This window comes from Rutidosis leptorrhynchoides, chromosome 7 (genome assembly GCF_046630445.1).
Source record: "Rutidosis leptorrhynchoides isolate AG116_Rl617_1_P2 chromosome 7, CSIRO_AGI_Rlap_v1, whole genome shotgun sequence".
NCBI lineage: Eukaryota > Viridiplantae > Streptophyta > Magnoliopsida > Asterales > Asteraceae > Rutidosis > Rutidosis leptorrhynchoides.
In genome coordinates this window covers 281,398,887-281,422,138 of record NC_092339.1, presented here as the reverse complement: position 1 = coordinate 281,422,138, position 23,252 = coordinate 281,398,887, and the positions used below count along the sequence as shown (strand labels likewise).

Genomic DNA, 23,252 nt, shown 5'->3' with positions numbered 1-23,252 from the left:
GATAATATAGTAATAGTAATAATAATAATAACAATAACAATAACCATTTTTAAATAATGATATATAATTAATAATGATAATAATCATAATAATACTAATAATAATAATAATTGGATAATAATAATAATAATACTAATTATAACTTTAACGATAATAACGATAGTAATAATAAAAAAATAACAATTTTTAATGATAAATCCCTTTTATTGATAAAGATAATAATAATGATAATAATAAGATAAAACTAGAATGACGATAAAAACGACGATAATAATAATCATTTTTAATAAAAATATTGAAAATTCAATTGATTATAACTTCTAATCCGTTCATCGAAACCATTCGATATCTAAAGGAAAAGTTCTTAATTTTTCGCTAGCTTTCCAAGGACATTTATATCTTATACCTTATCTCAACCGCAAGTGTAACTAATTCAAGATTCAACCTAACCTGCCTAAGGGCAATATCAAAAGTACAAGCATGCATAATCCTAAATACTCGAGCACTAGTCAGGGATACACTATTAGTATTTAAAAGTTAAATTATGAGTACTCACGTATCAATATTGAGATTCAATATTGCAGGAAAGGTACGTAGACGCAACGGAAATGATAAACACTATATTGACCTCACGAGCATACCCATGAACCATACTCAATCACCTCCATAGCTATAACCCATAATTTCCTTAATCCTATCCTACTCTAAAAACAATTTCGAAATCACTCGGACAGCACTCCGTCGTAATATTTTATGTATACTAATAATATCTTGAAATAATACGGAGTAAATATATATATGTAAATCGATTGAGAGAGTTTAGAGAAAAATATTTTCAAGTTTCTATGAAATAATGAAACCTATTGAATTCTATTTATAATAGATTTTTGAATTATTAAAGTATGAATTATTAAAGTGAATTATTAAAGTATGAATTATTAAAGTGAATTATTAAAGTATGAATTATTAAAGTGAATTATTAAAGTATGAATTATTAAAGTAAATTATTAAAGTGAATTATTAAAGTTAAAGTAAAGTAAAAATAAAGTAAAGGTAAAGTTTAAGTATAGTAAAAGTATAAAACTATGTACGTATAATACGCGTATAAATATATATAATATTAATTTAAATCGTTATATATATTTAATAAAATATAATATAAATATCGTTATCTTTATCATTCTAGTTAAGTAATGAGTTGTCAGAAGTGGTTCTAGATATTTATAAAATTTATATACGTTTTAATAATAAGTTCTTTTTAAACTGAAAACGTTTTTGTACGTTTGAAACTAAATAGATCAATCGAGTCTTTATGAGATTCAATCTTCCACTATCCTATGTCTAGTTCTCAATGATTGACAATTTGTTCTTATTTATAAATCACTTTACCATTTTCCGAATATTGTTAAAATGGAAAGATTTCTCAAATCAACGTGGGCCTTTCAACAGAGACTTGTAATCATAATTCAATATATCTGATAATTCAATCATTTGATCTTATCTTCTAATTCCATTGATAAACATTTTGAAACAGATACAATCATGTAAAGTATTTAATCTAATATTTTGTTTACGTTTCAATTTATAATATATATACACTTATACATATATAATCATATTCGTTTAATGGTTCGTGAATCGTTGGAACTTGGTCGAGGTTGAATGAATGTATGAACATAGTTTAAAATTCTTTGAATTTAACTTAACAAATATTGCTTATCGTGTCGGAAACATATAAAGATTAAAGTTTAAATTTGGTTGGAAATTTCCGGGTTGTCACATAGCCACCTTTCATAGTGGGGGTCATAGTACCCAAATTGACTTTTTCCTTCTTCGCAGGGGTGACCTTAGGAACTGTAAGGTCCTCCCAACCTGGACTTGTTCATCCCAGCATGGACTGTTGGTCATGGAGTTAGGTACCCAGGGACGGGTAAACAGGAGAGCGAGAGAAGTACAACCACCCAGAATCCTCTGGAAGAACTTAAATGGAGAGAAGGCGGAGACTTTTAGGGCTAATGTTGTTGAAAGAATGGGTGCTGAATTGGAAAATGCAGCCTTTATTGATGCAGATCAGATGTGGAACAACCTAGCGTCCACTATTAGAGGGGTGGCAAAAGAATCCTTGGGAGTGGCAGTTGGGACGTCGAGAGCCCAAAATGGTTGTAGAGAATCATGGTGGCTTAACGACGAGGTCCAAACTAAAGTCGCGCTTAAACAAGCGAGGTTTCGGGAGCTCACCTCCTTTAGAGGGGGTACACTAGTAGACAGAACTAGCATAGAAAATAGCTATAAAGAAGCCAAGAGAGAAGCAAAGATCGCCGTTACATATGCAAAAGATAAAGCTTACGAAGACTTATATAAGAGACTAGACTCTAAAGAAGGGGCAAACGACATCTACAGGATAGCCAAAGCTAGGGAGCGTCGGCGAAGGGATCTGGATAACATCAAATATATCAAGGATGAAGCAGGTCAAAGCATAGTGAAGGAAGACAAAATTAGGAAACGATGGGAAGAATACTTCTCATCCCTTTTCGATGGGGGAAGGACTAAGAATGGAGAACCTCATGTCTATGATATGGCCCCACAATATCAAAACAACTGTTTCTGCACGAGGATCAACCATGGGGAAGTTAGAGTGGCCCTACGCAAGATGAGGAGAAACAAAGCAGTAGGACCGGACCAAATCCCCATAGAGGCGTGGCGGTGCCTAGGCGATGATGGGGTTAGGTGGTTGACAAACCTTTTCAACATGATGTTTAGAAGCGCAAAAATGCCAATGGAGTGGAGACTGAGTGAGGTTATTCCCATTTACAAGAACAAAGAGGATGCACAGACGTGTAGTAACTATAGAGGTATAAAGTTACTTAGCCATACCATGAAACTATGGGAGAGAGTGATTGAGACTAGGCTTAGACGAGAGACAAAGGTGTCAGAGAATCAATTTGGGTTCATGCCAGGACGCTCCTCGATGGAGGCAATTCACATTATTAGAAGTCTTATGGAGAAGTATAGAGAGAAACAAAAGAACCTACACATGGCTTTCTTAGACTTGGAAAAAGCTTATGATAGTGTCCCACGAGAGTTGATTTGGAAGATCCTTAATGGTAGAGGTATCCCAAGTAGGTATATAAGAGCTATTATGGACATGTACCAGGGGGCGAAAACTCGCGTTCGGACGACAGTAGGATACACAGAGTTTTTCCCAGTAGAAGTAGGTTTACATCAAGGATCTGCTCTTAGCCCTTTTCTTTTTGCTTTAGTCTTAGACGACCTGTCTCATAGGATACAAGGGAGTATCCCTTGGTGCTTGATTTTTTCCGATGATATTGTCTTAGTATCGGAATCCCAGGATGAGCTAAACAGAAGGCTGGAGCAATGGAGGAATGTGTAGTGACCCGAACTTTTCCATGTTTATATATATTAATTGAGATTGATATTTACATAATTAAATTTTTCCAACATGTTAAGCAATCAAACTTGTTAAGACTTGATTAAATGAAATATGTTTCATATAGACAATTGACCACCCAAGTTGACCGGTGATTCACGAACGTTAAAACTTGTAAAAACTATACGATGACATATATATGGTTATATATATAGTTAACATGTTTTTATTATAAGTATGTATCTCATTAGGTATTTTAACAATGAGTTATATACATAAAAATGAGACTATTAATTTAAGAAACTCGAAAACGATATATATAACGATTATCGTTATAACAACGTCTTACTAGGTACATATGAATCATATTAAGATATTGATACACTTGGTTAATTATGTTAAATGATAAGTAAATATATTATTAAGTGTATTAACAATGAAATACATATGTAAAAATAAGACTACTAACTTAATGATTTCGAAACGAGACATATATGTAACGATTATCGTTGTAACGACATTTAACTGTATATACATCATACTGAGATATATTATATATCATAATATCATGATAATATAACAATTTAACATCTCATTTGTTATAATAAACAATGGGTTAACAACATTCAACAAGATCATTAACCTAAAGGTTTCAAAACAACATTTACATGTAACGACTAACGATGACTTAACGACTCAGTTAAAATGTATATACATGTAGTGTTTTAATATGTATTCATACACTTTTGAAAGACTTCAAGACACATATCAAAATACTTCTACTTAACAAAAATGCTTACAATTACATCCTCGTTCAGTTTCATCAACAATTCTACTCGTATGCACCCGTATTCGTACTCGTACAATACACAGCTTTTAGATGTATGTACTATTGGTATATTGTAACATCCCGCGTTTTTCCGTTAAATTTAATTTTAACACCGTCTTTTTTTTAAAACATAATCTTTCGTATTTAAATTAATAGTTTCCGTGAGTAACGTTCATTATATTCCTGCTATTTAATTTTGACATCACCCGTTTACTCGAGCGTTTTAAAATATTCGTTTGGTTAATTCCCGCACTCGCTTTGAAACTTGAGGAACAAATCTTGTCACTTGGCCAAATTGGAGCAACTAGTCACCACCTCCCCACCTTCCTCTCCATTCATTTCACCACTCATCTTCTTCTCTCTTTTCTCTCTTCCAACTTTTGAACATAAACACCCATCCCCACAAATTCATCATCTAAAATCGGATCAAGAAGCAAACATCAAAACAAATTACATTTTCGTGATCCTCTCTTCATCCTCTACATTTTGGTACCAATTTCATCGAGTTTGGGTAACATTTCTAAAACACTAAATTTCTCTAAATTGGTTTTAATTACTTGAAATGGTGTTAGTTAGTGTCTATGGCTCGTGTATAACATGAATATATGTTTTGTTTTTTCGATTTGTTGTTTTGGAGTAACTAGTTGAACATTTGAAATGGGTGTGCTTAATCTTTGATTTTGGAAGATTAAATGTTGTTAAATTGTTAAAGTTCATGTTTTAATTGTGTTACTAGTATCACTAGCTTCGTTTTGATGTATAGGTTGATTTAGAAAACTTCAAAAACCCGATTAATGATTTTGTGATGTTTGACTAGGGTTTGATAGTTCTTGACATGAACTTTTTGATGCTTAAATGCCATGAAATGGTAATTGTTAGTGTTTAGTGGTAATGTATGCTTCATTACCTTCAAAACGGCATATCATATGTGTGAATTGGATTCCCGAAACTTAAAATGCATAGTGTGAACTTGAAGCTTTGAAAATCAACTTTTATTGTTCACTTGACGTGAAATCGGTTATTGAAAATGATGTTTTTGATTGATGAAATGCATTTAGTTATTTTCCTTGTAAAATTTCCTTTCCAACGATATATGGTATGCATTTTAAATGTTTTCGGTGGATGAAATGTGTTAAATTGTGTTTTGGTTCGAGACTTAGTCTATTTTCTACAAACAGCATTTTTCCCAGGTATGCGCGCCGCGCATACCACCGCGCGCCGCGCGAATCCAAAAACCCAGATGAATGGCCCTTTAAGTCAAGTTCTGACCTGGTTTTACACTTGGGTGCGCGCCGCGTAACCCATTGCGCACCGCGCAAAACCCCCAGGCCAGGCTCTTGTGTTTTTAAATGTTCTCAAAATGTTTCTCGCTTAACCGTAACTCCGATTAACATGAAAATCGGCTATTGTGTTCATATATGATTTCTCATCAGGGGAAAATTGTCGGATACCCGACCCGACCCCGTTGACTTTGACTTTGACCAAGTTTGACTTTTAGTCAAACTTAACCAAACTTTTATGCAAATGTTCTAACATGCTTTTATACGTGATTCTTGCATGAAACTTGACAACATGATTCACATGCTATACTAATCGAGTCGTAACGAGCCATAGGACTAATTGAACACATTTCGCCCGACCTTGTATCGTAACGGTTAATTGATATAACTTAATTGTTTAGGTCAAGGCTAAGCAACTTTCATGCACACGTTTACTTTGCGAAGTACTTTTATACTCGTGCACTCGAGGTGAGATCATAGTCCCACTTTCTACTCTTTTGAACTTACTTTTGGGATGAGAAAACATAAACGATTCTTTTGAACTAAGTGAACACAAGAACGGGAAAACAAACATTCTACATACGAGTTTAGAACGAAAATCCTCAATCCGATTATCATTAGTTACATCAGATGGTGTAAGCGAGAACTTATGTTATATGGCCATATGGGTTTGACAACCCTCATCTTTGACGGTTCGCTACCGTTTACGGATGAAATATATTTTCGAGAATCAGTGTTTGTTCTAGCACTATTGATGGGGTATTCAACGGACGGAATGTTAAGTTTTGATAATTGGGTGCTCGTGAATATTAACTTTTAGAATGTACTACTATTATTTCAACTTTGCAAATCTTGTGGTTCGACTTACTTTACTTTTACTCACTTACTTAAACCTATGATTTCACCAACGTTTTTGCATTGACAGATTCTTCTATGTTTTCTCAGGTTTATACATGGCTACTTGATACATGCTTCCGCACTCTTTGATTACTTGATTGGAGTCTACCATGCATGCATACGCTAGGGATAGCACTTTTGGATTCAAACTTTTGTCTACTTACTTACGCTATTTATAGCAACTGTGATTTTAAACTAATTATGTCGCGAGTTATTTCAATCATACTTTACTACTTTTGTAAACTTAAACTTGTTGTCGATCCGTTGTTAAACTAAACTTGCAGGTCTTGTACCTTTCAAATGAATGCAACATAATTTTGGTCAAACGAGTCTCATATAGGGACTACGTGAAATGTCCCGTTCTTATTGATTAAAAACGTTCCATATTAATTGATTTCGTTGCGAGGTTTTGACCTCTATATGAGACGTTTTTCAAAGACTGCATTCATTTTAAAACAAACCATAACCTTTATTTCATCAATAAAGGTTTAAAAAGCTTTAAGTAGATTATCAAATAATGATAATCTAAAATATCCTGTTTACACACGACCATTACATAATGGTTTACAATACAAATATGTTACAACAAAATAAGTTTCTTGAATGCAGTTTTTACACAATATCATACAAGCATGGACTCCAAATCTCGTACTTATTTAAGTATGCGACAGCGGAAGCTCTTAATAATCACCTGAGAATAAACATGCTTAAAACGTCAACAAAAATGTTGGTGAGTTATAGGTTTAACCTATATATATCAAATCATAATAATAGACCACAAGATTTCATATTTCAATACACATCCCATACATAGAGATAAAAATCATTCATATGGTGAACACCTGGTAACCGACATTAACAAGATGCATATATAAGAATATCCCCATCATTCCGGGACACCCTTCGGATATGATATAAATTTCGAAGTACTAAAGCATCCGGTACTTTGGATGGGGTTTGTTAGGCCCAATAGATCTATCTTTAGGATTCGCGTCAATTAGGGTGTCTGTTCCCTAATTCTCAGATTACCAGACTTAATAAAAAGGGGCATATTCGATTTCGATAATTCAACCATAGAATGTAGTTTCACGTACTTGTGTCTATTTTGTAAATCATTTATAAAACCTGCATGTATTCTCATCCCAAAAATATTAGATTTTAAAAGTGGGACTATAACTCACTTTCACAGATTTTTACTTCGTCGGGAAGTAAGACTTGGCCACTGGTTGATTCACGAACCTATAACAATATATACATATATATCAAAGTATGTTCAAAATATATTTACAACACTTTTAATATATTTTGATGTTTTAAGTTTATTAAGTCAGCTGTCCTCGTTAGTAACCTACAACTAGTTGTCCACAGTTAGATGTACAGAAATAAATCAATAAATATTATCTTGAATCAATCCACGACCCAGTGTATACGTATCTCAGTATTGATCACAACTCAAACTATATATATTTTGGAATCAACCTCAACCCTGTATAGCTAACTCCAACATTCACATATAGAGTGTCTATGGTTGTTCCGAAATATATATAGATGTGTCGACATGATAGGTCGAAACATTGTATACGTGTCTATGGTATCTCAAGATTACATAATATACAATACAAGTTGATTAAGTTATGGTTGGAATAGATTTGTTACCAATTTTCACGTAGCTAAAATGAGAAAAATTATCCAATCTTGTTTTACCCATAACTTCTTCATTTTAAATCCGTTTTGAGTGAATCAAATTGCTATGGTTTCATATTGAACTCTATTTTATGAATCTAAACAGAAAAAGTATAGGTTTATAGTCGGAAAAATAAGTTACAAGTCGTTTTTGTAAAGGTAGTCATTTCAGTCGAAAGAACGACGTCTAGATGACCATTTTAGAAAACATACTTCCACTTTGAGTTTAACCATAATTTTTGGATATAGTTTCATGTTCATAATAAAAATCATTTTCTCAGAATAACAACTTTTAAATCAAAGTTTATCATAGTTTTTAATTAACTAACCCAAAACAGCCCGCGGTGTTACTACGACGGCGTAAATCCGGTTTTACGGTGTTTTTCGTGTTTCCAGGTTTTAAATCATTAAGTTAGCATATCATATAGATATAGAACATGTGTTTAGTTGATTTTAAAAGTTAAGTTAGAAGGATTAACTTTTGTTTGCGAACAAGTTTAGAATTAACTAAACTATGTTCTAGTGATTACAAGTTTAAACCTTCGAATAAGATAGCTTTATATGTATGAATCGAATGATGTTATGAACATCATTACTACCTTAAGTTCCTTGGATGAACCTACTGGAAAAGAGAAAAATGGATCTAGCTTCAATGGATCCTTGGATGGCTCAAAGTTCTTGAAGCAAAATCATGACACGAAAACAAGTTCAAGTAAGATCATCACTTGAAATAAGATTGTTATAGTTATAGAAATTGAACCAAAGTTTGAATATGATTATTACCTTGTATTAGAATGATAACCTACTGTAAGAAACAAAGATTTCTTGAGGTTGGATGATCACCTTACAAGATTGGAAGTGAGCTAGCAATCTTGAAAGTATTCTTGATTTTATGAAACTAGAACTTTTGAAATTTATGAAGAACACTTAGAACTTGAAGATAGAACTTGAGAGAGATCAATTAGATGAAGAAAATTGATGAATGAAAGTGTTTGTAGGTGTTTTTGGTCGTTGGTGTATGGATTAGATATAAAGGATATGTAATTTTGTTTTCATGTAAATAAGTCATGAATGATTACTCATATTTTTGTAATTTTATGAGATATTTCATGCTAGTTGCCAAATGATGGTTCCCACATGTGTTAGGTGACTCACATGGGCTGCTAAGAGCTGATCATTGGAGTGTATATACCAATAGTACATACATCTAAAAGCTGTGTATTGTACGAGTACGAATACGGGTGCATACGAGTAGAATTGTTGATGAAACTGAACGAGGATGTAATTGTAAGCCTTTTTGTTAAGTAGAAGTATTTTGATAAGTGTCTTGAAGTCTTTCAAAAGTGTATGAATACATATTAAAACACTACATGTATATACATTTTAACTGAGTCGTTAAGTCATCGTTAGTCGTTACATGTAAATGTTGTTTTGAAACCTTTAGGTTAACGATCTTGTTAAATGTTGTTAACCCAATGTTTATAATATCAAAAGAGATTTTAAATTATTATATTATCATGATATTATGATGTACGAATATCTCTTAATATGATATATATATACATTAAATGTCGTTACAACGATAATCGTTACATATATGTCTCGTTTCAAAATCATTAAGTTAGTAGTCTTGTTTTTACATATGTAGTTCATTGTTAATATACTTAATGATATGTTTACATATCATAATATCATGTTAACTATATATATAACCATATATATGTCATCATATAGTTTTTACAAGTTTTAACGTTCGTGAATCACCGGTCAACTTGGGTGGTCAATTGTCTATATGAAACCTATTTCAATTAATCAAGTCTTAACAAGTTTGATTGCTTAACATGTTGGAAACATTTAATCATGTAAATATCAATCTCAATTAATATATATAAACATGGAAAAGTTCGGGTCACTACAGTACCTACCCGTTAAATAAATTTCGTCCCGAAATTTTAAGCTGTTGAAGGTGTTGACGAATCTTCTGGAAATAGATGCGGGTATTTCTTCTTCATCTGATCTTCACGCTCCCAGGTGAACTCGGGTCCTCTACGAGCATTCCATCGAACCTTAACAATTGGTATCTTGTTTTGCTTAAGTCTTTTAACCTCACGATCCATTATTTCGACGGGTTCTTCGATGAATTGAAGTTTTTCGTTGATTTGGATTTCATCTAACGGAATAGTGAGATCTTCTTTAGCAAAACATTTCTTCAAATTTGAGACGTGGAAAGTGTTATGTACAGCCGCGAGTTGTTGAGGTAACTCAAGTCGGTAAGCTACTGGTCCGACACGATCAATAATCTTGAATGGTCCAATATACCTTGGATTTAATTTCCCTCGTTTACCAAATCGAACAACGCCTTTCCAAGGTGCAACTTTAAGCATGACCATCTCTCCAATTTCAAATTCTATATCTTTTCTTTTAATGTCAGCGTAGCTCTTTTGTCGACTTTGGGCGGTTTTCAACCGTTGTTGAATTTGGATGATCTTCTCGGTAGTTTCTTGTATAATCTCCGGACCCGTAATCTGTCTATCCCCCACTTCACTCCAACAAATCGGAGACCTGCACTTTCTACCATAAAGTGCTTCAAACGGCGCCATCTCAATGCTTGAATGGTAGCTGTTGTTGTAGGAAAATTCTGCTAACGGTAGATGTCGATCCCAACTGTTTCCGAAATCAATAACACATGCTCGTAGCATGTCTTCAAGCGTTTGTATCGTCCTTTCGCTCTGCCCATCAGTTTGTGGATGATAGGCAGTACTCATGTCTAGATGAGTTCCTAATGCTTGCTGTAATGTCTGCCAGAATCTTGAAATAAATCTGCCATCCCTATCAGAGATAATAGAGATTGGTATTCCATGTCTGGAGATGACTTCCTTCAAATACAGTCGTGCTAACTTCTCCATCTTGTCATCTTCTCTTATTGGCAGGAAGTGTGCTGATTTGGTGAGACGATCAACTATTACCCAAATAGTATCAAAACCACTTGCAGTCCTTGGCAATTTAGTGATGAAATCCATGGTAATGTTTTCCCATTTCCATTCTGGAATTTCGGGTTGTTGAAGTAGACCTGATGGTTTCTGATGCTCAGCTTTGACTTTAGAACACGTCAAACATTCTCCTATGTATTTAGCAACATCGGCTTTCATACCCGGCCACCAAAAATGTTTCTTGAGATCCTTGTACATCTTCCCCGTTCCAGGATGTATTGAGTATCTGGTTTTATGAGCTTCTCTAAGTACCATTTCTCTCATATCTCCAAATTTTGGTACCCAAATCCTTTCAGCCCTATACCGGGTTCCGTCTTCCCGAATATTAAGATGCTTCTCCGATCCTTTGGGTATTTCATCCTTTAAATTTCCCTCTTTTAAAACTCCTTGTTGCGCCTCCTTTATTTGAGTAGTAAGGTTATTATGAATCATTATATTCATAGATTTTACTCGAATGGGTTCTCTGTCCTTCCTGCTCAAGGCATCGGCTACCACATTTGCCTTCCCCGGGTGGTAACGAATCTCAAAGTCGTAATCATTCAATAATTCAATCCACCTACGCTGCCTCATATTCAGTTGTTTCTGATTAAATATGTGTTGAAGACTTTTGTGGTCGGTATATATAATACTTTTGACCCCATATAAGTAGTGCCTCCAAGTCTTTAATGCAAAAACAACCGCGCCTAATTCCAAATCATGCGTCGTATAATTTTGTTCGTGAATCTTCAATTGTCTAGACGCATAAGCAATCACCTTCGTTCGTTGCATTAATACACAACCGAGACCTTGCTTTGATGCGTCACAATAAATCACAAAATCATCATTCCCTTCAGGCAATGACAATATAGGTGCCGTAGTTAGCTTTTTCTTCAATAACTGAAACGCTTTCTCTTGTTCATCATTCCATTCAAATTTCTTCCCTTTATGCGTTAATGCAGTCAAGGGTTTTGCTATTCTGGAAAAGTCTTGGATGAACCTTCTGTAGTAACCAGCTAGTCCTAAAAACTGGCGTATGTGTTTCGGAGTTTTCGGGGTTTCCCACTTTTCAACAGTTTCTATCTTTGCCGGATCCACCTTAATACCTTCTTTGTTCACTATGTGACCGAGGAATTGAACTTCTTCCAACCAAAATGCACACTTTGAAAACTTAGCGTACAATTCTTCCTTCCTCAATACTTCTAACACCTTTCTCAAATGTTCACCGTGTTCTTGGTCATTCTTTGAGTAAATAAGTATGTCATCAATGAAAACAATGACAAACTTGTCAAGGTATGGTCCACACACTCGGTTCATAAGGTCCATGAACACAGCTGGTGCATTAGTTAAACCAAACGGCATGACCATAAACTCGTAATGACCGTAACGTGTTCTGAAAGCAGTCTTTGGAATATCATCTTCTTTCACCCGCATTTGATGATACCCGGAACGTAAGTCAATCTTTGAATAAACAGATGAGCCTTGTAGTTGATCAAATAAGTCATCGATTCTCGGTAGTGGGTAGCGGTTCTTGATGGTAAGTTTGTTCAACTCTCGGTAGTCGATACACAACCTGAATGTACCATCTTTCTTCTTGACAAACAAAACAGGAGCTCCCCACGGTGATGTGCTTGGTCGAATGAAACCACGCTCTAAAAGTTCTTGTAATTGGCTTTGTAGTTCTTTCATCTCGCTGGGTGCGAGTCTGTAAGGAGCACGAGCTATTGGTGCAGCTCCTGGTACAAGATCTATTTGAAATTCAACGGATCGATGTGGGGGTAATCCCGGTAATTCTTTCGGAAATACATCAGGGAATTCTTTTGCGACGGGAACATCATTGATGCTCTTTTCTTCAGTTTGTACTTTCTCGACGTGTGCTAGAACAGCATAGCAACCTTTTCTTATTAGTTTTTGTGCCTTCAAATTACTAATAAGATGTAGCTTCGTGTTGCCCTTTTCTCCGTACACCATTAAGGGTTTTCCTTTTTCTCGTATAATGCGAATTGCATTTTTGTAACAAACGATCTCCGCTTTCACTTCTTTCAACCAGTCCATACCGATTATCACATCAAAACTCCCTAACTCTACTGGTATCAAATCAATCTTAAATGTTTCGCTAACCAGTTTAATTTCTCGATTCCGACATATATTATCTGCTGAAATTAATTTACCATTTGCTAATTCGAGTAAAAATTTACTATCCAAAGGCGTCAATGGACAACTTAATTTAGCACAAAAATCTCTACTCATATAGCTTCTATCCGCACCCGAATCAAATAAAACGTAAGCAGATTTATTGTCAATAAGAAACGTACCCGTAACAAGCTCCGGGTCTTCCTGTGCCTCTGCCGCATTAATATTGAAAACTCTTCCACGGCCTTGTCCATTCGTGTTCTCCTGGTTCGGGCAATTTCTAATAATGTGGCCTGGTTTTCCACATTTATAACAAACTACATTGGCATAACTTGCTCCGACACTACTTGCTCCGCCATTACTCGTTCCGACACCATTTGTTCCTTTCGTTCTATTAACCCCTGGTCCGTAGACCTCACACTTCGCCGCGCTATGACCATTTCTTTTACACTTGTTGCAAAATTTGGTGCAGAACCCCGAGTGATTCTTTTCACACCTTTGGCATAGCTGCTTCTGATTGTTGTTGTTATTGTTGCGGTTATTATTGTTGTTGGGATGATTGTTGTAGTTGATGTTGTTGTTGTTGTTGTTGGGCCGTTTGTTGTAGTTGCGAGTGATGTTGCGATTGATGGGATAATTGTTGCGATTATTGTTGTAATTGTTGTTGTTGTTGTATTGGTGATTCTTATCACCGTTTTCCTCCCACTTTCTTTTGACTTGCTTCACATTGGCCTCTTCAGCAGTCTGTTCTTTAATTCTTTCTTCAATTTGGTTCACGAGTTTGTGAGCCATTCTACATGCCTGTTGTATGGAGGCGGGCTCGTGTGAACTTATATCTTCTTGTATTCTTTCTGGTAATCCTTTCACAAACGCGTCAATCTTCTCTTCCTCATCTTCGAATGCTCCCGGACACAATAGGCACAATTCTGTGAATCGTCTTTCGTATGTGGTAATATCAAATCCTTGGGTTCGTAACCCTCTAAGTTCTGTCTTGAGCTTATTGACCTCAGTTCTGGGACGGTACTTCTCGTTCATCAAGTGCTTGAATGCTGACCAAGGTAGTGCGTACGCATCATCTTGTCCCACTTGCTCTAGATAGGTATTCCACCATGTTAACGCAGAACCTGTGAAGGTATGCGTAGCGTACTTCACTTTGTCCTCTTCAGTACACTTACTTATGGCAAACACCGATTCGACCTTCTCGGTCCACCGTTTCAATCCGATCGGTCCTTCGGTTCCATCAAATTCCAAAGGTTTGCAGGCAGTGAATTCTTTGTAGGTGCATCCCACACGATTTCCTGTACTGTTAGATCCAAGGTTATTGTTGGTATGTAGCGCAGCCTGTACTGCGGCTATGTTTGAAGCTAGAAAAGTACGGAATTCCTCTTCATTCATATTCACGGTGTGTCGAGTAGTCGGTGCCATTTCCTTCAAAATAGTCAAATGGAACAAGTTAATCATACAGAATGTTAAGAGTAGTTAATAGTATTTCGTAGCATAATATGAACTCATTTATAAAAGCTTTTTCTTCATATTAGCGTTTTATAAGTTTAAATTCGGGTAGTACCTACCCGTTAAGTTCATACTTAGTAGCTAATATACAATTCAACTACTACAATTCTATATGAAAAACTGATTGTAATAATATTTCGCGTTCAAGCTTTTATACAATATTTTACAAACTTACAATACCGCTTATTTTACATAAAGCATGAAATATAGCACACAATAACTTTGATACAAGATAGTTGTGAAGATAATTCTAGCTAGTACACAAGTCGTTCAGCAAAGGCAATAAAGACACGTAATTCATACGTCCAGAAACAAGTCATGCATTCTGGTTTTACTAGGACTACTTCCCATCCTTGGTCTTGTGCAACATAACCGTTATGGCCGTTGATAAGACAGCGTGTTGTAACATCATCAAAGGGACGAGGGTTACGTAATGTCCAACAGTCCCGTAATAATCTAAAAACTTCATTTCTTACCCCAATTACCGACTCCGTCACTTGTGGAAACGTTTTGTTTAATAGTTGTAGCCCGATGTTCTTGTTCTCACTTTGGTGAGAAGCGAACATTACTAATCCGTAAGCATAACATGCTTCTTTATGTTGCATGTTAGCCGCTTTTTCTAAATCACGAAGTCCAATATTCGGATATATTGAGTCAAAATAATTTCTTAACCCGTTGCGTAAAATAGCATTTGGGTTCCCCGCAATATATGCGTCAAAGTAAACACATCGTAACTTATGGGTTTCCCAATGTGATATCCCCCATCTTTCAAACGAAAGTCTCTTATAAACCAAGACATTCTTGGAACGTTCTTCGAATGTCTTACAAACTGATCTCGCCTTAAATAGTTGTGCCGAAGAATTCTGGCCGACTCTAGACAAGATTTCATCAATCATGTCTCCGGGTAGGTCTCTTAAAATATTGGGTTGTCTATCCATTTTGTGTTTTTAAACTGTAAAATAGACAAGAGTTAGATTCATAAAAAAAAATACTTATTAATACAAGCAATTTTTTTACATATATCATAAAGCATAAGCACACTATATTACATATATTACACCACACGAATACAACTATCTTATTCCGACTCGCTCGTTTCTTCTTGTTGGGTTTTGGTTCGTTTTTCCAAGTTTCTAGGGATATATGATGTTCCCCTAATACGAGCCGTCGTTGTCCACATTGGTTTAGAAAAACCTGGTGGTTTAGAGGTTCCCGGGTCATTGTTACAACTTAAGGACTTCGGGGGTTGACGATACATATAAAGTTCATCGGGGTTGGAATTAGATTTCTCTATTTTTATGCCCTTTCCCTTATTATTTTCTTTTGCCTTTTTAAATTCAGTTGGGGTTATTTCTATAACATCATCGGAATTCTCGTCGGAATCCGATTCATCGGAGAATTGGTAATCCTCCCAATATTTTGCTTCCTTGGCGGAAACACCATTGACCATAATTAACCTTGGTCGGTTGGTTGAGGATTCTCTTTTACTTAACCGTTTTATTATTTCCCCCACCGGTTCTATTTCTTCTTCCGGTTCCGATTCTTCTTCCGGTTCCGATTCTTCTTCCGGTTCCGACTCTTCTTCCGGTTCCTCTTCGGGAACTTGTGAATCAGTCCACGAATCATTCCAATTTACATTTAACTCTTCATTATTATTAGGTGAGTCAATGGGACTTGTTCTAGAGGTAGACATCTATCACATAATATCAAACACGTTAAGAGATTAATATATCACATAATATTCATATGTTAAAAATATATAGTTTCCAACAAAAATGTTAAGCAATCATTTTTTAAAGAAAACACGGTCGAAGTCCAGACTCACTAATGCATCCTAACAAACTCGATAAGACACACTAATGCAATTTTCTGGTTCTCTAAGACCAACGCTCGGATACCAACTGAAATGTCCCGTTCTTATTGATTAAAAACGTTCCATATTAATTGATTTCGTTGCGAGGTTTTGACCTCTATATGAGACGTTTTTCAAAGACTGCATTCATTTTAAAACAAACCATAACCTTTATTTCATCAATAAAGGTTTAAAAAGCTTTAAGTAGATTATCAAATAATGATAATCTAAAATATCCTGTTTACACACGACCATTACATAATGGTTTACAATACAAATATGTTACAACAAAATAAGTTTCTTGAATGCAGTTTTTACACAATATCATACAAGCATGGACTCCAAATCTCGTACTTATTTAAGTATGCGACAGCGGAAGCTCTTAATAATCACCTGAGAATAAACATGCTTAAAACGTCAACAAAAATGTTGGTGAGTTATAGGTTTAACCTATATATATCAAATCATAATAATAGACCACAAGATTTCATATTTCAATACACATCCCATACATAGAGATAAAAATCATTCATATGGTGAACACCTGGTAACCGACATTAACAAGATGCATATATAAGAATATCCCCATCATTCCGGGACACCCTTCGGATATGATATAAATTTCGAAGTACTAAAGCATCCGGTACTTTGGATGGGGTTTGTTAGGCCCAATAGATCTATCTTTAGGATTCGCGTCAATTAGGGTGTCTGTTCCCTAATTCTCAGATTACCAGACTTAATAAAAAGGGGCATATTCGATTTCGATAATTCAACCATAGAATGTAGTTTCACGTACTTGTGTCTATTTTGTAAATCATTTATAAAACCTGCATGTATTCTCATCCCAAAAATATTAGATTTTAAAAGTGGGACTATAACTCACTTTCACAGATTTTTACTTCGTCGGGAAGTAAGACTTGGCCACTGGTTGATTCACGAACCTATAACAATATATACATATATATCAAAGTATGTTCAAAATATATTTACAACACTTTTAATATATTTTGATGTTTTAAGTTTATTAAGTCAGCTGTCCTCGTTAGTAACCTACAACTAGTTGTCCACAGTTAGATGTACAGAAATAAATCAATAAATATTATCTTGAATCAATCCACGACCCAGTGTATACGTATCTCAGTATTGATCACAACTCAAACTATATATATTTTGGAATCAACCTCAACCCTGTATAGCTAACTCCAACATTCACATATAGAGTGTCTATGGGTGTTCCGAAATATATATAGATGTGTCGACATGATAGGTCGAAACATTGTATACGTGTCTATGGTATCTCAAGATTACATAATATACAATACAAGTTGATTAAGTTATGGTTGGAATAGATTTGTTACCAATTTTCACGTAGCTAAAATGAGAAAAATTATCCAATCTTGTTTTACCCATAACTTCTTCATTTTAAATCCGTTTTGAGTGAATCAAATTGCTATGGTTTCATATTGAACTCTATTTTATGAATCTAAACAGAAAAAGTATAGGTTTATAGTCGGAAAAATAAGTTACAAGTCGTTTTTGTAAAGGTAGTCATTTCAGTCGAAAGAACGACGTCTAGATGACCATTTTAGAAAACATACTTCCACTTTGAGTTTAACCATAATTTTTGGATATAGTTTCATGTTCATAATAAAAATCATTTTCTCAGAATAACAACTTTTAAATCAAAGTTTATCATAGTTTTTAATTAACTAACCCAAAACAGCCCGCGGTGTTACTACGACGGCGTAAATCCGGTTTTACGGTGTTTTTCGTGTTTCCAGGTTTTAAATCATTAAGTTAGCATATCATATAGATATAGAACATGTGTTTAGTTGATTTTAAAAGTTAAGTTAGAAGGATTAACTTTTGTTTGCGAACAAGTTTAGAATTAACTAAACTATGTTCTAGTGATTACAAGTTTAAACCTTCGAATAAGATAGCTTTATATGTATGAATCGAATGATGTTATGAACATCATTACTACCTTAAGTTCCTTGGATGAACCTACTGGAAAAGAGAAAAATGGATCTAGCTTCAATGGATCCTTGGATGGCTCAAAGTTCTTGAAGCAAAATCATGACACGAAAACAAGTTCAAGTAAGATCATCACTTGAAATAAGATTGTTATAGTTATAGAAATTGAACCAAAGTTTGAATATGACTATTACCTTGTATTAGAATGATAACCTACTGTAAGAAACAAAGATTTCTTGAGGTTGGATGATCACCTTACAAGATTGGAAGTGAGCTAGCAATCTTGAAAGTATTCTTGATTTTATGAAACTAGAACTTTTGAAATTTATGAAGAACACTTAGAACTTGAAGATAGAACTTGAGAGAGATCAATTAGATGAAGAAAATTGATGAATGAAAGTGTTTGTAGGTGTTTTTGGTCGTTGGTGTATGGATTAGATATAAAGGATATGTAATTTTGTTTTCATGTAAATAAGTCATGAATGATTACTCATATTTTTGTAATTTTATGAGATATTTCATGCTAGTTGCCAAATGATGGTTCCCACATGTGTTAGGTGACTCACATGGGCTGCTAAGAGCTGATCATTGGAGTGTATATACCAATAGTACATACATCTAAAAGCTGTGTATTGTACGAGTACGAATACGGGTGCATACGAGTAGAATTGTTGATGAAACTGAACGAGGATGTAATTGTAAGCCTTTTTGTTAAGTAGAAGTATTTTGATAAGTGTCTTGAAGTCTTTCAAAAGTGTATGAATACATATTAAAACACTACATGTATATACATTTTAACTGAGTCGTTAAGTCATCGTTAGTCGTTACATGTAAATGTTGTTTTGAAACCTTTAGGTTAACGATCTTGTTAAATGTTGTTAACCCAATGTTTATAATATCAAAAGAGATTTTAAATTATTATATTATCATGATATTATGATGTACGAATATCTCTTAATATGATATATATATACATTAAATGTCGTTACAACGATAATCGTTACATATATGTCTCGTTTCAAAATCATTAAGTTAGTAGTCTTGTTTTTACATATGTAGTTCATTGTTAATATACTTAATGATATGTTTACATATCATAATATCATGTTAACTATATATATAACCATATATATGTCATCATATAGTTTTTACAAGTTTTAACGTTCGTGAATCACCGGTCAACTTGGGTGGTCAATTGTCTATATGAAACCTATTTCAATTAATCAAGTCTTAACAAGTTTGATTGCTTAACATGTTGGAAACATTTAATCATGTAAATATCAATCTCAATTAATATATATAAACATGGAAAAGTTCGGGTCACTACACTACGACCACGCAACGGGACCTAAGTTAACGGCGCCGTCAATAACGGTTTTGGTCGGGTCGTTATAAGTGGTATCAGAGCGTTGGTTGTAGGGAACTAGGGCGTGCATTAGTGTGTCTAACAGAGTCGTTAGGACGCATTAGTGAGTCTAGACTACAACCGGATAGTTAGCATTTGCATTCTGACATACATTTGCTATAGATAGCACTTACTTGACTACTTGTGCATTATACTTGAATCATTCTTAGGCAAACTTTTTAATGGTACCCAACCTTCATCATACGAACTCGTATTCCGCCACTTTTTGGTAACACACGTAAATTCATGATTCATACACGTATGGATGACGACGACTTCATTAGTCACACTTGTTCGGGAACTCTGTCTCCCGGATTGTTATTTGCCACCGTTTCAACTTACTATCGGTTTCCCACTGGTGTTTCTTACTATCTACTTTTTGGTGTTACTACCATCACTACTCTAGGTGAGTATCGTCATCAACATTTATCACTACGGTTGCGTGCTACTCGTTATCATGACTCGTTACTCTTTTCATACCTGAATACCTTATTGTCTGACTCGAACCACATTGACGTGAACAATCATTTATACACTTCCCTCGGGGAACGCTTCTTTATAGTTGCACTAATTCTTTCGATTCAATACGAGTCACGTTAGAGACGTCGTTACACTTTGTTTATTTTAAACTTCACGATTACACGAACTTGAATCTATAGAGTGATGTGGGGATGGAGGTATGAGTTAGCGTAATATAACGACACTCGATCAACGTGGTTATATTACGGTAAGACATACCAAAGTTCTAGTGACGCGTGATGGTGGTTAGACTCGATCAACCTAAACACCACCATGTGCCATGTACATGACTTCATCTTTTCATGTTTGGACATCCGAAAACTCCGAGAATATTGATAACAACCATACCAGGGACACCCCTTCGACTTTTGTCGAACTATACTTATGCTTCCGAATGAATTACCGATTCCTCTCGACTTCAACCGTATGTTACACGTGTATACTATCTTGTCCTCGCACAGTCTTATTGACTAATTACGATTTACTCGTTATGCTCGCACCGAGGCGGAAACTTCTCTCTCATCACACTCGTACTTCCGGTTCAGGAAATCTTTACTCTAAACTCTCAATGGAGGGAGAGACTCTCCACGTTATACTAGTATTCACCTCGAGGGTGAATAGTCCCGACGAACGTTTTTTTTTTTCAGAAACCGATGAGAACTTGCCCCGACGAACGTTTTTGGAAACTGATAAATCTTTCGCGACGCGAATTTTCTTGAGAAACTTGTCCTAACAAACTTGTTCAAATATACCTTACGGAATGTACTCCGTTTCGGACCGAGATCCTCGTTTCACTTCTAGATTTTGGAGTGCCTCACAAAAAGTCTCGGGACCACGTTTAGACATGAGTACCGCACATCAACCACAACCCGACGGACCGAGCAAACATACGATTCAAACCTTGGAAACCGTAATACGAATTTGTGTGATCAACTTCAAATTTACTTGAGAAAAGTTTTTGCCTTTAACCAAATTCTCTTACAACGATGGTTATCATTCAAGTCTTAACGTCACATTTTTCGAGGACCCGTATAGCCGTAATCGTCATTTTCTTAATTTGTTGAACCGAAGTAGGTGACAAGCGAACCACCGGACCCGAAATCATTCATGAAACAACCGGAAAATTTTTCAATTCCAAGAAAGGCTCAAGGCGGATCGTAGTCGCCAAAAGAACTATGCCGATGTTAGACGTGAACCTCTCGAATTCCAAGTGGGTAACCGCGTCACTTTAAAAGTCGCACCTTGAGGAGGTGTAATCCGTTTCAGAAAACGTAGAAAGCTAAATCCGCGATATTTTAATCCTTTTGAATTCTTGGGGTGTTTTGGACCCGTTGCTAACCGTTTAGATTTATTTTCCGACTCATTTGAGCCCCCGTCATTCTACATTCTATATAAAACCTAAGGACGTGTCTTGACAACAAGAACTTGTTATTCCTTTCGATGAGCTTACTATCGATGGTACACTTCACTTCCTGGGAGGACCGGTTGAAACCATGAATCATGAAACCAAACCGTAAACAACATATGATCCCGACCGTCAAGTTCGTTGAATTACCCTAGGACGTACTTCTCCCTCATTCGTAGAATTGGCAACACAAGATCTCGAGGAAGATTCAACGACTACTACTTCCAACTAAATTTCGGGACGAAATTTCTTTTGAGGCGTGGATAATGTAACATCCCGCGTTTTTCCGTTAAATTTAATTTTAACACCGTCTTTTTTTTTAAAACATAATCTTTCGTATTTAAATTAATAGTTTCCGTGAGTAACGTTCATTATATTCCCGCTATTTAATTTTGACATCACCCGTTTACTCGAGCGTTTTAAAATATTCGTTTGGTTAATTCCCGCACCCGCTTTGAAACTTGAGGGACAAATCTTGTCACTTGGCCAAATTGGAGCAACTAGTCACCACCTCCCCACCTTCCTCTTCATTCATTTCACCACTCATCTTCTTCTCTCTTTTCTCTCTTCCAACTTTTGAACATAAACACCCATCCCCACAAATTCATCATCTAAAATCGGATCAAGAAGCAAACATCAAAACAAATTACATTTTCGTGATCCTCTCTTCATCCTCTACATTTTGGTACCAATTTCATCGAGTTTGGGTAACATTTCTAAAACACTAAATTTCTCTAAATTGGTTTTAATTACTTGAAATGGTGTTAGTTAGTGTCTATGGCTCGTGTATAACATGAATATATGTTTTGTTTGTTCGATTTGTTGTTTTGGAGTAACTAGTTGAACATTTGAAATGGGTGTGCTTAATCTTTGATTTTGGAAGATTAAATGTTGTTAAATTGTTAAAGTTCATGTTTTAATTGTGTTACTAGTATCACTAGCTTCGTTTTGATGTATAGGTTGATTTAGAAAACTTCAAAAACCCGATTAATGATTTTGTGATGTTTGACTAGGGTTTGATAGTTCTTGACATGAACTTTTTGATGCTTAAATGCCATGAAATGGTAATTGTTAGTGTTTAGTGGTAATGTATGCTTCATTACCTTCAAAACGGCATATCATATGTGTGAATTGGATTCCCGAAACTTAAAATGCATAGTGTGAACTTGAAGCTTTGAAAATCAACTTTTATTGTTCACTTGACGTGAAATCGGTTATTGAAAATGATGTTTTTGATTGATGAAATGCGTTTAGTTATTTTCCTTGTAAAATTTCCTTTCCAACGATATATGGTATGCATTTTAAATGTTTTCGGTGGATGAAATGTGTTAAATTGTGTTTTGGTTCGAGACTTAGTCTATTTTCTGCAAACAGCATTTTTCCCAGGTATGCGCGCCTTGCATACCACC

The 23,252-nt window shown here is 35.1% G+C and overlaps 1 protein-coding gene across 1 annotated transcript; it reads left to right on the top strand.

The window, feature by feature from the left end:
• Positions 1 to 1,906: 1,906 nt before the first annotated feature.
• On the top strand, positions 1,907 to 3,391 carry LOC139860043 (uncharacterized). Its single transcript, XM_071848816.1, has 2 exons — positions 1,907 to 2,974; positions 3,155 to 3,391. Exons 1-2 carry the CDS (start codon positions 1,907 to 1,909, stop codon positions 3,389 to 3,391), a joined length of 1,305 nt encoding a protein of 434 aa, XP_071704917.1.
• Positions 3,392 to 23,252: the final 19,861 nt, after the last annotated feature.

Bases quoted from the DNA above. Each gene is read 5' to 3' on its own strand.
- LOC139860043 (XM_071848816.1), top strand. From the start codon at position 1,907: ATGGAGTTAGGTACCCAGGGACGGGTAAACAGGAGAGCGAGAGAAGTA. The intron at 2,975-3,154 runs GCAATTCACATT...GACATGTACCAG, and splicing joins CAGGACGCTCCTCGATGGAG to GGGGCGAAAACTCGCGTTCG.